At 44.1% G+C, this 16,386-nt stretch overlaps 1 protein-coding gene across 7 annotated transcripts in view; it reads right to left on the bottom strand.

The window, feature by feature from the left end:
- Window positions 1–15,586, bottom strand: part of eif4g1b (eukaryotic translation initiation factor 4 gamma, 1b) — a 34,837-nt gene extending 19,251 nt beyond the window's left edge. The window contains exons 1-8 of one of the 7 annotated variants that reach the window (XM_079166860.1): window positions 15,552–15,586; window positions 9,552–9,606; window positions 9,309–9,430; window positions 8,687–8,773; window positions 7,351–7,383; window positions 6,173–6,367; window positions 5,613–5,715; window positions 1,023–1,171 (exon numbers count right to left, since the gene is read on the bottom strand). In XM_079166860.1, the coding sequence (XP_079022986.1) occupies window positions 1,023–1,171; window positions 5,613–5,715; window positions 6,173–6,367; window positions 7,351–7,383; window positions 8,687–8,773; window positions 9,309–9,383 (642 nt within the window). In that variant the 5' untranslated portion in view covers window positions 9,384–9,430; window positions 9,552–9,606; window positions 15,552–15,586. Of the gene's footprint in view, window positions 1–1,022; window positions 1,172–2,188; window positions 2,283–2,390; window positions 2,513–2,792; window positions 2,936–5,612; window positions 5,716–6,172; window positions 6,368–7,350; window positions 7,384–8,686; window positions 8,774–9,308; window positions 9,431–9,551; window positions 9,607–15,551 lie in introns of those variants that run through there. The other 6 variants (XM_079166861.1, XM_079166862.1, XM_079166865.1 and 3 more) reach the window with 6 other exon arrangements.
- Between the last annotated feature and the right edge of the window lie 800 nt (window positions 15,587–16,386).

Raw genomic sequence — 16,386 nt, 5'->3', positions numbered from 1 at the left:
GACTAATTGCATTTTTGTCTGGCAAGCTCATGATAATTAATATCTAAATCATTGTGGTTTTTTTAATGTACGTAAACAACTTGACAAGCATAATAAACAAAGCATCTGAAGCCAGACTATCACATTGTGCATCTGGAAGTCAGATTATGCACCTTGGTGACATTTTCCCCCACACACAGACCTGTGCTCGTCCCTCAGCGATCTTTGAGAAGGACTTGCTGCTTTCATTCGCTCCTCTAGCTCCTTGTTACCGGGTAGAAACTCAGAGATACATGTCCCATATTCAAGTACATTTTACTTAGTTCTGTTTTTGGTCAGTTCCTTTTATTTCTGTGGGTTTTTTGTGTTCTGTAACAGCAAGATCACAATATTTGGATCCATTTCATAACTAATATTTTAATATTTTCACTTGTGAGTAATGTTTTCTGGTGGCATTTCTTCCTGTTTGGACTCCGGCATTATTTACAGAAACAAACTTCATCTGTGTTTTGTCTAACATGAGAACAAGTCAGATATTCAGCAGAGAAATGTTCTGACGCATCTTTTCTGAATGCATCTCTCTTGCTACTCACTGACTTCCCTCGGTGTGAAGTTGGCAGATTAGTGTGATAGTTGCGTGTACCTGAATGCATCGCGCATGTTTACGGGAAACATATTCTCACAACATGCAGTACAGAGCAGGCATCAAACCCATCATTCAAGAACCAAAAAAAATATGATTTGGCTCGTCTGTAATATCACCAAGATGTGTACAGCCACGTCTACACAGTCTGGAACACAGATATCATGTATTCAGATGGACTAGTGCGAGTCACAGTACCTGACCTTCACTGATAACCAGATCTAGTCCAAACACAGCTGATAACGAAAGTTTCCATTTTAGGAACAGTTCTTTTTAAGTCTTTCCTCTCAAAGTTTCCACCATGTTTAAAAAAGGCCTCGTCCAGCTTCACTCGTGGTTCATCCTGTGGGTAAAATGGTGGCGTTGAAGCTGTAAGTGTGATGCAGGGTAGTGACCGTACCTGTTTCCGTTCCCGCTTGGTGGCGATGTGTTGGGGGGGCTGAGGCGGTGGTTGCGGCTGTTGCTGCTGCTGAGGGGCCGGGTTCATAATAACGGGCGCCGCCTGCACCGAGGGGGTGAACTGAGGCTGGGCGGGGTAGTAGGCCCCTGCTGTGGATCAGACACAGACCAGAATGTAAACCAACACACACCGATATAGCCAAAACACGACACACACACACACACACACACGCACACAGCTCGTGTTCACACCATGGCATTATGTTGCTCATGATCCCGTCTGGCTACTTGGAGGCTGTGAGAAAAGCTGCATCTAAAAATGTGAAGGTTTTCATTTCTCGATGATTTGCAGAGCAACAGCTGCAGCTTTACGTCCACAGCAACGTTACGAGGTCAACGTGAGGTTGACCTCGTAATGGTTTAGGAATCTGTCAAACACTCTAAATCTATGTGAAACACATGAAATTAAAACACAAATTTGTTGAGGTTTTTAATCTCTATCGCAGAAGTTTTGTCTAAAATAAACGGGTTAACCTCAAGGAATGAGCGATGAACACATAAATGAACAAACAAATACATGTAGGGACTTAAAAAGGACAAACTGATTATTTAACTCGAATCACTCCATTGTGTCATCAATTAAACACCTTTACTTTTATATTTCAACGATGTGAAACGCTTTGTTAATATCTGACCGTGCAGCCGGACTGTGCAGATGGAAGGCCTTGTTTTGCCGTTTTGACTTTATCGTTTTGAAGGGAAACAATGTGCGTAGTTTATGCTAACAAACAACGTTTAACTTCCCACCGTGCTGTAGATATCCATGACCAAAAAAAAACAGGTTCATTAATAATCATAATAGTTTTTCATTTATCCACCAATCGCTTCAGCTCTACACTTGTTTCCAGGCAGTCTGAGTAACAAGTGACCAAAATAAAGTATCAGATGACTGTAATTAAATATTTCCCACAGAACCAACTGCTTCATTTCCACCAATTATTTTCTTATTGCAATCTTCAAACTGTCAAAACAAGGCGCCTGAAAGCTGCAACTGTCAACGTGTCCTCGTGACACCACTGATTAAGTCAGACCTGTGTCGTTCCCCTCACTTTGTTAGCCATTGTGCCCCCGTGCTGTGCCCCCCCCCGCCCCTCCTCCTCCTCCTACCCTACGTGTTGGACGTGAAGCAAACATGGCACCTGGAAGGCCTCTCGGACCACGACGAGAGCCAGCTCAGCTCACAATCTCGTCGGCGAAGCTGCTGCCAACACGGCCAATAAAACAAAATAAAAAGTTTCAACATCATCAAAGAACCTCCGTCAGCCTCCACGGTCAACAATGTCGACATCCACCCACTCGGGGACATTACCTGGCCTCAGCTCAACTGGTCGTAGCCACACTTTCAAAAAGGACTGGAGTTAAAAAACAACTAAAAAAAACGGAATCCTCAGACTGCAGAGGCCTCTCTAGCGGGCCTTCCTCCTCCTCCTAATGCGTTTCAGTGTAACTCACATTACTGAGTCTGCATTGTTGACCAGTGGCAGCGCAGCCTAAATATAGGCAAAAAAAACACCACACCGGCTGGGGGGAAGAGAGCGCGCGAGAGGGAACGGGAGGGAAGACGGACGGAGGGAGAGAGAGAGAGAACATAGCATGCTAAAAAAAAATAGAAAGCTAGAATGAGACTTTTCTCGGACGGCGCCTCGATACTCTAAATAAGAGAGAGAGACTCTAGAAGAGTGCAGGAGATCACCGTTAAGACGACACCTACCCTCAGAGTCCTGCTGCTCTCGAGACCCTCGGTTCCCCATGTTGAACGCCTGCTGAATGCAGAACTGTGTACGGACAGAGGAAGAGGGGGAAAAAAAAAAAAAAGGAGAGGGGGTTTCTGTTCAAACCCCCTCTCTGAACTTCTTCCCGTCCTCTCTACAGGTGCCCTCTCAGAGCGACTTCTCTTAACGCTCAGCCCTCCCTCTTCCAGCGTGTCCCTCCTCCCTCTGACCTTCCTGATTCCTCCCTTTCACTTGTTTTTTTAACCTCCCTCCCTCCCTCCCTTCCTTCCTCCCCCTCTCCACAGTGTAACGCTGGCAGCCGAGCTGAACTACTCCGTTGTGTCATTCAGAGCGGCTCTGGTTTTGCGTGTATCCCTGTGATCTGACCCGCTGGCATCACCGGCTACTACAAAGAGAGGTGGGCCGCGAGTGTGTGCACACGTATGCGGCATGAGCGGAGCAAATCACTCAGCTCGGAAGGGGTGGGGGGGGTCTTAAAAATAGTCACCCTACTCCGTCAGCACGGTGTGTGTGTGTGTGTGTTTAACTTGACTGCTAGAAAAGGAGTCAATGGTCAGACAGACTGCACCACTTAGGAGGACCAGAGGGGGGTGTTAGCGGAGCAAAAAGCCAAATCATTTCCAGGTAAACAATAAATCTGCATTGCTTTTTGAAACTCTCTCACTGTCACATGACCGGTTATTCAGTGTCATGCGACAGCCTCACCTCGTGACGTGCGACTCGCAGAACGATCAATGTGACAAACATCCTCCTCCAACACACCGATAGCACAACAGCTCTCTCACAGATCCAGTAAATTAGTCTGGCAGAGACCAATAAACACAACAGACGTGCGAGGCCGTGCTGCCATAAAGGAGAAAGAGACACTAAAGTATTTCAGAGGCGATCTGCTGTTCTGGAATTTGCATTTTGTGTCGCTTTAAATGAGTCAGAAGTACAGAACAATAAGTGTTCATAGTATATTTTTATGATTTATATAAAAATACTTTATAGTTTATGGGTAAACCTTATAGGTTGACACGCCTGAGGGAGTTGACTAATTACATTTATTTAGCCGACACTTGTATTCAAAGCGACCCAAAAAATACAGGAATCACATTATGCTGCAGCTGAGAAGAAAAGCAGAATCCTCCACATTACGTTGGAGGGATTTCTCTCATTGCATCCTCTAAACCTAGATCTCGCAAATATTTTGCGCTTCCACAATAAACTGTGATAAAAATAGACAGTTTAGGGTGAAGTCTGACATCGACACACTTGTGTTACCGTAAAATGTTCCGTTGTGACATGAAGACAATCCTCCGTGAGGGAATACCGTGTATTTGATCTACAGTCAGCTGTATTACACACTGAGTATTGTGTGTTTTCTACCCGAATATATGTCAGTTATACTTAAAACAAGTAACCTTTTAGTGCCTGCTGCATTTCACACCAAGTGTCCTTTAATAAACAGCCGTCTGTAAACACCAGAAGTAGGAATAAGCCGACAATTTGAGTCCCCAAACAATAGATTTTATAACCATTCACTACACTCTAATTTCTAGTTGCATTTCTTTCTTCAAACATACATACGCAGGTGCAGAGGTCTTTCTAAAGCACCGTGCACATCGTACAGCGCTCGTACACTGACGTGCAACAGGCCGTGAAATGGAAAGCCCATCAGGAAGAACTGTTTACAGTCCTGTGTTCAGGCCGGCGCATTGTGCTGCTGATGAGCTACACTTTAAACAAAGACAACACATAGTTGGGATGCCTGCTGCTGCTGCTGCTGGGGGGGGCAGTTTTTTCAGAGTTTGGTCGCTTCTTGTGATGCACCGACACTCAGCGACCTCTAGAGGGGGTCACAACACACGGGATCACCAGCACACGTCTGTAGTGCTGCTGTATTTAGGAGCAGATGTGACGACATGGGAATTAAATGAAAGTAAAGTTCATGTGTATGAACTAGTCCCTGAGCAACAATTATCATACTTCTATGAGTTATTAAAGGAAGATGAGAGCTCTTCAGTAAACGTTGATTTGAGGAGAAATACAAAACAAACAGGAAAGTTTAGCAGCAGACGGACAAAGTCCAGATTTCCAGAGCGACCGAGAGTACAAACAACAACAACAACAACAACAAATGTCTTTATGTAGACGTGAGGTGAAAGTCGACTCATGATCCGGGTAGGTTCTTATTAGCGTGCCAGTACAGGTGTAGAAAATGATTTACTAGGAGATGCATCGCGATGGGGACGACTTTGCATCGATGCAGTGACGGAACATGATCGGGAATTCTGTTTCATCTCGAGTCTTTACTTTGTTTTGCTCTCAACTAACGTATAATATTCAACCGAGGTGTTGTTCTGTTGGGACATGCAGTGACTTACACCGGAAAAAGAGTAGAAGAGCAATGAGCAAGGAGATGTCTGCTGGGCTAACTCATGTAGCGTAACACGCCTCAGGCATTCAGGAAGCGCCCCGTCTTAGAGCTGCTTTGTGGAAACCTTACTTTTGTCGATTATAGGACAGGATTTATGTTTTATTTATGTACCGAGGTCGCTCACACAGATCCTGGGATTGAAAAGATGCAGCTTTGTACATTTGGACCAATTTTAAAAGTGCTTTCTAAATAAAAAAAGAGAGTTCACATTTATCCGACTGCTTGTCTTGAAAAAGCAGCCATGTGCAGTATTTGTTTGTTTGGCTTTCTAACCAGCAACGGCTCTCCCGTGTCTGAGTGTGTCTCTCTGTGTGTGTGTGTGTGTGTGTGTGTGTGTATGAGTGGCTCAGGTGAGGCCCCAGGTAGAGCCTCTTACCATAAGTACCATATTCAGCGGGGCTGGTGCCGGGGTAGAAGCCGGGGGTGCCTGCTGGGACCGGGTACTGCTGGGGCGTGGCCACGTAGGTCGCTGAGCGGTACTAAAAGGAAACAAAAGAGGAAGAAGCAGGAAGACAGTCAGGTCGTGATGATCGGTGCTCAAACACAGATGACGGTCAGTGTTTTCTTGATGTAGAATTTCTAATGTTAAGATGTCATCTGCTCAGAGAACTGTTTCTGTTGCTGCCGTTTGTATTCCTTATGATGCAAATTCAAAAAATGCACCGTAAGAATGCACTACTGTTTGTTTATCATGTTTTCTTTGTGTTGTAAATGGAATAAAACTGCACTTCGCTGTGCATAATGACAATAAATGATCCTTGAATTATAAGATAACACAAACACAATCCTGCACCACAAGATACTTTTCTTTCTCTTCACAAAAAACAGCATTAGACCATTTTAAAAAAAGAACTTTACAGAACTGATCCAAACAAGAAAAATGCCACAAAAGCTCTATATTATATTAGAAGATGTAATCTTCCGGTCGGTCTCTACCTGTCCCGGGATGAAGTAGGCGGCTCCCTGCGGCGAGCTGGGGAAGGGCAATTGTTGCCCGGGGATCATCATCATCTGAGAGCCGGGGCCCGGCTGGTAGACGTGGGTGGGCGTCACGGGCCGAGGGCCGCTGTTGGGAGGGACGCCCCGAGGCCCGCTGCTGGGTGGCAGGGTGGCCCTGTTGGTGTAATAGGGCTGGAAGGGGGAGGAAACCAGAGAGGAAGACAAGAGAGAGAGGACGATGTGGGAAGAGGAATGGGATGGAGACACAAATGGATACATTATTAGTTACCTTTCTGAAACCGCCAACATAAAAAATCCTCCCCCATGCCCGTCTCTGACTTTTATCTCCTGGACCGAGCTCGTCCTGTCTAATAGCTCGGGCTCATAGTTTGTCCGTGAATCTGTGGCTTGAATCCAACTAGGGAACATATTGCCTGCCAGAAGAGATAAAGCAGCTAATGCGGGTTCATTCAGAGCCTCCTCATTGACATTCTGCTGCCGGTGCCTGGGAAGCTCACCGCCCGAAATGACACCCGAGCCAACAAAGCCACAACAACTGCCAAATATTGGACACATATGCACTCAAGACGGTGAGAGAGGGAGGGAGGGAGTGGGGGGAACTGGAAGAAAGAGGAAATTGAGTTACCTGTAGCGACCTGAAGCCTCCCTTCAGCAGCGCAAACACAGGCCACACAGAGACACATCAAATGGAAGCAATAAGGGGGGAGGAGATGGGGAGAGAGGGGGGGAGGGAGGGAGAGAGAGCACCACAATCAGTTAGAGCAAAGCACCCAGAAACTGTCCATCCTGAGCCAAGCCGTGAATTCACAAGCAGCATGCAGAGAATAGGTAGAGCAGTGAATCCAACATAAACTAGGGCTAGCTTCTCTTTAACAACATGCCGACTGAGACTCGAGTAAAAGAACTGGAAGATGTGTCATAACATTGTTAAAAAAATACTTAAATACATTCATATCATATCCTTTGGGTTTATCATCATAAAATAAATCATTTCCTTCATTAAGACTTCAGGGAAACTACGAGTTTCACGTCTAAATATCTCGTGAAAGCTCACGTCAGTGTCATGTTTTTAGAAGTCAAAGCACACCGTGGAGCCTCTCCAGCATCTCTACTGCCTCTAACGTACGTTACAGGATAGGAACTGCTGTTAGTACCTGTTGGTGTATAGGTCGGGGCCCTGGGGCAAACTAGAGGAGGAGAGGCAGACGGGACAGAGGTTAAAAAACAAACAGCACCAGATCCATGCTTCACTTCTGCACCTTTTAAACGACCCTTAAAGGGATAGTTTGGATTGTGTAATGTAGGGTTGTATGAGGTGCTTATCCATAGTAGGCGTGTGACCTACAGTAGATGTTTTCACTGCTTTACCGTGACGGCAAGATAGCCTTCATCCGGCGGGGAAGTGAAGCAGTTTTAACAATATATGCTCTCTTCAAAACCACAAGACTCCGTTGACAAAAACAGTCATTTTACCTCGAAGAAGACAGAAGTCACCGGTCTACCTCGGCCTCCATCGGTTAGTTCGTTTGTGGTGTGTTCAAGTGTAGCTCAGATTCACCAAAGTACACACAATAACACAAACGAGCTAACCGATCACGGCCTTGATAGACCAGAAACCCCCCCGTGTCTGTCTGCCAGGTGAAATCGCTGCTTTAGTCAAAGGAGACTCGAGCACAGATGGAGAGAGCGGCTTCGGTTTCCCCTCAGAAAGAGATCTCTGACAGCACAGTGAAGTCTAAAACTGATCATTTGAAGGTGGCGAACATGTTTCTGTTTCTCCAAACTCGATTTACTGTCGGTAAATACAACCTCACAGCCAAACTACCCCTTTTAAGGCTAACATATAAACTTCTGTTCAAACAGTCTGAAAACAGCAGAAAGACGTTTTCCTGCAGCTGAACGGGAGTTTCGGCTTTCTATAAATGACAGCCATGCACACTTAAGCAACTGCTTTTTCTCCATTAGTGTTTGATTGGTTGCTTACTAATTTATTTACAATACATTGATGTTATTTCAAGAAACGTTAAAACACACAATCACATAGTTAACTATAAATATATATAAATAAGACTGCGTACAAAACTATCCAAACGTCCATAAAGAAACAGGTTTACAACAAACTGCTTCTCATTCCTCCAGTCAGTCAGGAGTTTAAATGGGGTAGAGAAGGTCAGTGTCAGCATGGTGCACACTAAGCAGCCGTACTTCGTGAGGTAGAGCACCAAGGACAGGCTGACACCGACGGTTAACACCGCTGCACAACCGCTGAGCGTAAGGCCAACAGACATGCAGGCAGTCTGAGTAATGCACAGACGGATCCAGGAGACTGCACGCTGCGTTTTTACAATACGGGACAGAGAAGACACACATCGTCCCAACGTTTGACAAAAAAAATTATCCATTTATAACCTGCGCCAGAAAAGCCTGCAGCTCCGTATTCTGCTTTAATATCTGAACTTAATGTCTGTGGGTCGGGCGGGTCGGGCCTACCTGTCGGGGCTGCGGTGCCGGGTTCATTTGTGGAGGCGGTGGGGAGGCAAACACAACAGAAGGGGGCTGCCCGGGGGGGAATGAGGGCTGCAAGAGACAGGAAGTGATGTCAACAGCAGTAAAAAAAAAAAAAAAAAAAAAAAAAAGGCGGGACAGCAAGAGGAGTAGAGAGTGAGAAGGCAGGGAGGAGGTACAGTGTCATAACAGCCCTTTTTCTTTGTCTTAAAAGAGTCAAAACAGGAGGTTTAAGTGTCAATATGGAAAGATTTTTCATTTAAATACATTTCTGTTAATGAAGTGTAACAATGGTGATGGAGCCGATGGCCCACTCTAAAAGACTTCTAACACAGTATTTGAGATCCTGGATGTCTCAATGCTGTGTGCAAACCAAAACAGCTGCAGCTTCACAATAAAAGCTTTTAACTCGTAGTCGAAGGAAACACGGGTTGACTTTTGTTATGAAGCGGTTTGTCTGTGAGCTTGACGTTTGAAATATTGCAGCGAGACGGAGCGGCAGTGAGCGGTTAGATGAAGAGCTCCACGCCTCAAGAAGCCCATCGTTGCCAGACTCTGTTATTAAAAACAACAAGAGTTTGTTTCTGACGTCAACGACATTGCTTACCTGTGACAGGCCGGGGGAGGGGGCAGGGTGGGGGTTGGAGGGGGGTCCTGTTAGAGGCTGTGGTGCTTTATTCATTTCATGGAGTTCTGCATGGGGAGGCGGATGTGGACCTGTGTACAAATCTGACGAAGGAGAGAACAAGGAGGTTAAATGGATCTTTATTATAAATTAAGAAAAGCTGAATCGTCACATTTAATAGCAGTAGTGAGGCTGAAAGGACGGAGTGGAGCGCGGTGTACTTACATTAATGAATCCTTTTGAAGGTCCTTAGTGTGGTTACACTGAGGAACGTTGTTTCCTACGAGACAGACAGAAAGGGAAGCCGTGTTAGCAATTAGCATGTATTGGCTAATACTTTACAGCATCTATAATAACCTAATTTAATAAAAGTCACTGTGACGGACCATAGTTAGATTTCAAATTTCCGACGGTAAATATATAAATAGTTTAATATACACAGCACATGGAGCCTCAATGTTTTTACAACATTTTTAACACAAATAATGTTGGAAACGTACATTATTGTATCCATGTGTTTCTGTAATATTTTATGATTTATTGCATCGTAACAGTGTTACACTGTAAAAAAGACGTGTTGGAGTTGTCTCTGCTTGTACCCATGACTGTGCTGTTTCTATAGAGGTGCAGGACTTAAATATTGGAGTGAAAAACGAGGCCACAGAGAGTGAAATATGACGGCAGCTCAACCACCTAATGTTCAGAGAGGTCAAAGGCCGGTACGACCTGGAGGAGACGGACAGCGGATGAGATTGAAATGTCACAGTCCAATCCGTCAAAATCACTTCAGCATGAAACGGCTCAACAGTTTAGGATTTTCCAGAACTGGAGCATCACAAACAGTGAGACCTGTTCAGTCCATTTGTACGGGATTAATCCAGGTGGGCGTTAATAACGAGCCCTGTGTTCTTACAGCAGGTGGGTCATAGTTACACCTGTAGCTCACATTACATCAGCCCTGTTAACGTAATATAGTTAAAACATCTAGAGATATTTATTGGTAGTTCTTTGGAACAAACCGCTGCAATATTGACTAGGGTTGAGAGAAAAACAAATAACGTTTTGTGCTGATAGCGCAGCAAAAAGTGTGCTTTAAACACAAGCAGCCGGAGGCCGAAGTGAACCGAGTTTTGTTTAACCAGCTGGAAAAAGAACCGTCGAAGCATCAAAACTAAATGTTGGATATTTGGTCGAGTGTTTAACTTTGTGGTAAAGAGACATCGAGTAAAGGGAACTGAAAAATACACCAAAAAAGGGGAAATATAGTCAGAAATATGCATTTATGTCGGGATGTCGCCCACTTAAATGATCTCCAGCACTGCAGAAATCAAAGCTTCCTCCTTTAATCCAATTACAATACAATCATGTCCAAAACCTTAAAAAGGTTCAATGACACATAACGTCCCGTTAACATGGGTCAGGCCTGCATTATCAGCACCATTTTGGTAGTTCAGTAGTACAAAATACTCCTCGTCCATACTGCGAACACAGAATATCAGTGTTTTATAATTCAGGAGTTGTGCTAAGCATCATACAGATTCTCAAACGTAGGGTATTGTAACTGTATCAGTACAAATCTGTGCTCTTTCATTTAAGAGTTTAAAATCTGAGTGAAACTGATTTAACTCATTAAGTAAAGTAACACGAGGCTGAAGCTACACACGAGTGACCCAAAGAGGAGACATTCACACGCCAAGATTATATTGTAGGTTTGTAGCAGGTTTATAAACTTACACGTTTATAACAGCAGTGAATAAGTAACTGTTTATTGGTGTGTCCGACCGATATATAGTCCATTTAATCAGGACACAACTTGCAATAATACAATTCTAATTAATAATCAACTCAAGGAACAAACCCTCTGAGCTGCAGTGTTTGTCAGAATGACTAGAACGAGGAACACTGTCGCCCCACTGACCCACGGATCACTTCATGACTCCAGTGTAATCATCATCCTTCCGTTATACGGTCCTTGTAATAGCGACACATTTGGTATTTATAGCGCAGCCCAACATTATCTCTCACCCCCCCCACACACACACAGGAGTGTAAAAAGCCTGAGTCATGATGAGTCGGGGTGTTTTTTCTTTCCTCAGAGGAGGAGGAGGAGGAGGAGGAGGAGGAGGAGGAGGAGGAGGAGGAGGAGGAGGAGGAAATCACGCTGCAGAAATGGTTGTAATCGCCCCTGTAACCATGAACACACAAGCAGACGAAGGAAAATACTATCCCACCAACCGGGACGCTACATGGAACCAGGACCTGTAAGAGTGCACCCACGTCTCCGAACTCGTCCCTCGTTTCACGATCTCAACGACACATCTCTGAAGTGTCTCGCACAGCTGCGACACTATCACGGTGAAAGCATCCGTCCACAGAGAGAGACACACCTAGCTAAGTACTGAAAACCCTCTGTGGTAGTTCCTGCTGCAGCAGGTGTCTCCAGGACAACATTTTGCCCCGATGACTCACGCACGCACAGACTCAAAAAGGTGAAAACAAATACCAGCTGTCACTGTGGTCGGCTGGTAAAAGATAATGGATTCGAACTCATACAGCCAGATGAAAATGCCAGGCTATTTGTATTCTCTGCATACATTGTGTTATGTGCTGTGGGATGCTTTACCCTGGAGTAGTGAGACGTGGCTGGCTTCTTAAACAACTACTGGGCCAGTGACGCACAGCGTCAACACCGCACTCATTACTGTAGTCTGCAGAATTAATGAAAATTAGACGTCGGTACAAACCCTGGGAACAGTTTGAAGCGCTGCAAAGCGCAACTAGTAAAAAGCCAGAGAGCCCACTATTTTAGGACAGTTGTGTGAGCTAGGTACCCCCCCCCCCCCCCCCCCCCCCCCAATTTACACACAGTTTAGTCATCTGAGCTGGTCTGAGATCCAGCTCCACTGCTAGTGAAACATGTGGCTTCAACTGTTGCGTAACCCTGCATGCACTCCCGCTGAGGAGGAGGAGGAGGAGGAGGAGAGGGGGAGAACATTTGCAAAAGAAGTTGGTGGTCACGTCACCTACAGAGGGTGCAACATATGGATGTATTTTAAGAACTGCATGCCCCCAAGATGGCGCCTATTCAGTCCAATGAGAGTTAGTTGCATGCGGCAAAAACAGGTTTCAAGCTTCCGGGTTTACTTCAAACGTATGTGGATGAAATTTATATGCGCAGTAGGGTTTCTCCCACCGGCCCCGCCCACGAGTTCCTGATCGACTCATAGACGAGACATTTTAATGACGGCAAAGATTTTTAAATACTTTTACTTGGTTCTGGGAAGTACAATACCTCCATGGAGCCAAAATTCATAACAGACCTCATTGCAGTTCGAGTCCTGTCAATAGTTTTACAGACGTCTCTTTTACCATGTTGGGGAAAATGCTTTTTGCGGGGGGGATTTTTCACTGCAATACCACAAGTGACAACCAGGTAACAGAAGAGAGGCTGAACGGTGGCGCCGTATCCGGTACTTGTTATTCAACTGTTACAGTTCTGGACAGAACTTCCTCCTCCTCCTACTACTTTGGCCCCAGTTCTCGGCCAAACCTAGCCTTCATCTAGCCTCAGTCTTAACGGCAAGTCTGGTCCTCCTCTATCCCCGACTATCCCCCCAACAAAAGCCCAATCTAGCTCACGTTCCAGACAAAATTCAACTGCTTACTGAGAATGGCCTCCCCCCCCCCCCCCAACACCATCTACGCTGAGAACTAAGCAACCTTTACTGTCTGGGGAAGTCAGTTAAAAAAAAACACATGAGTCACTGGCTTTATCTACGTGGTCTGCTGCAGATGTCCCGATACTTCGCAAATGCCATAATACACATAGCACATGGATACTTTTAAGGACTACTTGTAAAGCACATTCACACACCGATTCCTCAGCTTTTGCTAAAATCTCAATGTGACGTGTGCTTCCAGTAACTCCTCTGTTATATGCAGTTCACTGGCCTGCAGGCTCTGAATTTTAAATCTCAACCACAATCTGAGATAGTCCTGACGACATACTCACAGTCCTTTTGTTCTCAGACTACAGAGTCATCGCACCGCTGTTCTCTCAGGCTAACAATTGGTTTTCCATGATCACATTATCAACCATTAAGTGTCGGTGACGAGCACTCATCAGGAAACGTGGATGTTTAGCTCCACACGCCATCACACCATCACAGACGGTCCTCCCCCCGTGTTCTTCTGGCTGAATAAACATTCTGCCTAAACCCACACAAGCCCAGACTCTCTGAGCTTTCAAGTTCCACAACAGGAAGCTCGGTAGTGTCCTTATGTCAGGCAAACGCACCATGCAGTCCTGCGATTGCACATCTTACTATTCGTTTTATTCATTCCACTCTGACTAAAGCATGTCTGAGATCACTGCATAATATTCTCCTGGGCTGATGAATGGTCCTCGAAGATTAATGCTTGTAGGTAATCAAAGACAACAACATCATCATCATCATCATCAGCCTAGACTAGCATAGGAAACTGCATCCATTTTGGACCCATACTCTCAAGCTAAGGTCACATGTCTGTACCCTTTAACATCACCCTGCTGCAGAAAACCAGCTTTAAACATCAACAAACCAGCAATATATCACATAGTGTCAACGCTCATACCCATTGATAAAACATCGGTGTGTCTGATCAAACTGTGGGACACTTTTGCAATGGCACAGGGGCGTGTCTGCCGTGTCCACCCACACACACACACACACACACACGATATATATCAGCATTGGATTATAATAAATACACATATATCAAACGCTCGGTCACACCAAACACATACCAACACGGTTTGCGAAGACGTGCTGCTGCTGTGTTGTGCAGTTAGCCATGTTGCTAACTTTCCTATAGGCCCAATGTGGATTCCACCACGTGGTTTCTCCTCCTATTGGCGCGATGACTGCCCGGCTTCATGCCAGCCACGCCTCAGCCGATACCGTCTAATGACAACCACCCTACTGTGCTTATTATACACCATACAGCATGTACCATACTACACAAACGACGTTGAGTGAAGACAGTGAAGACAAGAGGTCGAATCGTGAATCAATGAATGGGAATGATGACATACATTAAGCTAACTTTACCGGTTATTAGCTCGTGCATTCGTGTGCAATAGCTCAACATGCTACTCACATGCACAGTACGTACCTATGCTTCATAGCTTCACCTAGCTAGGTGATACACACACACACAGCAATGCTGTCAACGGTGTCGTGACAATGAGTAACCTAACGTTACCGTAAACGAGCCAGAATGAGTCAGACTTTCGCAGCCCAACACCTCGCCCAGTTTAAACAGCAACATCACCCACCTGGCCAGCTCTACGTTTTCAACGATGCACTAGCAACATGTGGAAAATCCCACATTCATTAGGGTTTTAAAACCATAATTCCTTCATGCATGCTAGATTCATCTGATATTATTATATACTATCAACGTGTGTTGACTGTCTGGCTCATTAAACAGAGGGAAACCTTGCTTCTGCACGAACCGGCAGACTGGATCACGACCAGATCTTTTAACCACCGTCAACACTTTACCGCCTAATATAAACGGTTTCAAATCGCCATGGCATGTTTGAATATATCAATAAATTAGTAATCCTTCTATTTGCAATCAACAACTGTCACCATGCATGTTTTCTATTTTGCAACCAGACGAGCAAATACACAAACTCCACCACCTTCTGCTGGGAGGTGCACAAACACAGCTTCGACACAACTAGCATGGTTTAACCTACTGCTATCTATAGCCTACCGTGGGAGCTAGCTAGCTAGCAAGCGGTTATTGGGTTGGTTTGGCCAGCTAGCATTAAACACATCACGTTAACCGACGAAAACAACAACATTGTGACGCGACAGTCAACGTGTCAACAATAAAATAAAATAAATCACACACAATGTGAGTACATTTCTAAACTTGGGTGTCTATCGTAGCGTGTTAGCTTGCTAGCCGGAGCTAGCTAAAGTGAAGAAAGAACACCCACGTCGCGTTAGCATGGAATGCTAGCTAGCCATGCTAGCCAGCTAATCCCTGAAAACAGAGCAAGGAACAGCAGAAAACCAGTGAAGAAGAAATATCTTAGATGTATCTCTTGACTAAAAGGCCAAAACACAGACACGCCTGTCCTTCCAGAGTCTCTCTCAAACAGCGACTTGACATATATGTTATATTTTTGAGCATTTTAATAAAGAATTTGGCTCAGGACCGTGGCGTTACCTTTCTCTCCTTGAGTCCGCAGAGCCGGACGGACGGAAAATCTTCCCGGAAGCCGGTAGCTAGGTACTTCCGGTGAAAAATCCCATCACGTGAAACTTTCCGTGTAAATTCGGACTGTAAATACTGTATTTTAAAATGGGGTTTATCTGTATCGTGTTTTAATATTTGAATGTTATCATAGATACATTTAAAATGTATTTTTTTTAAAGCCAAGTTTGCATTTTTTCATACAGAAACAAATAGGGAATGTTTAATTGTACTTTAGTTTGAATTAGCCTGCATCTATACCTTAATGCACCTTGTATTAAAATTAATTAAAATTATATATATAATTATACAATTTATACAATAAAGAAAGTACATAAAATAAATGGTCAGAAGATAAATCTGGCCTCAGGCTAAAACCTTATTTAAAAAAATATTAAAAAAGAATTAAGTCTTTCAGGGTAAACTGAATATTTATTTATTTATATTTAATGCATTTTTCGTATTTCAGCATAGGGGTTATCTGTGTTTGCATGTGAACGAAGAGCTTTTCATATTTTAATGTTACTATAAAGACATTTAAACATTTTTTTTTTTGAAAGCCAAGTTCGCATTTTTTCATACAGATAAAAATAAGGAATGTTTAATTGTACTTTAGTTTAAATTAGCCCGCATCTATACATTGATGCGTCTTGTATTAGAATCATTTTTAAATTATATATATATAAAATATATATATTTGATGTATAATTATAATAAAGAAAACACATTTTTTTAAATTGTCAGAAGATATAGCTGGCCTCAGACTAAAATCTTATTTAAAAAAAATTAAGTCTCTCAGGGTAAACTG

The sequence above is a fragment of the Pholis gunnellus genome (assembly GCF_910591455.1).
Source record: "Pholis gunnellus genome assembly, chromosome: 9".
NCBI lineage: Eukaryota > Metazoa > Chordata > Actinopteri > Perciformes > Pholidae > Pholis > Pholis gunnellus.
Note: the sequence above shows the minus strand (reverse complement) of the source record. Positions and strands in the feature narration are given on the sequence as shown.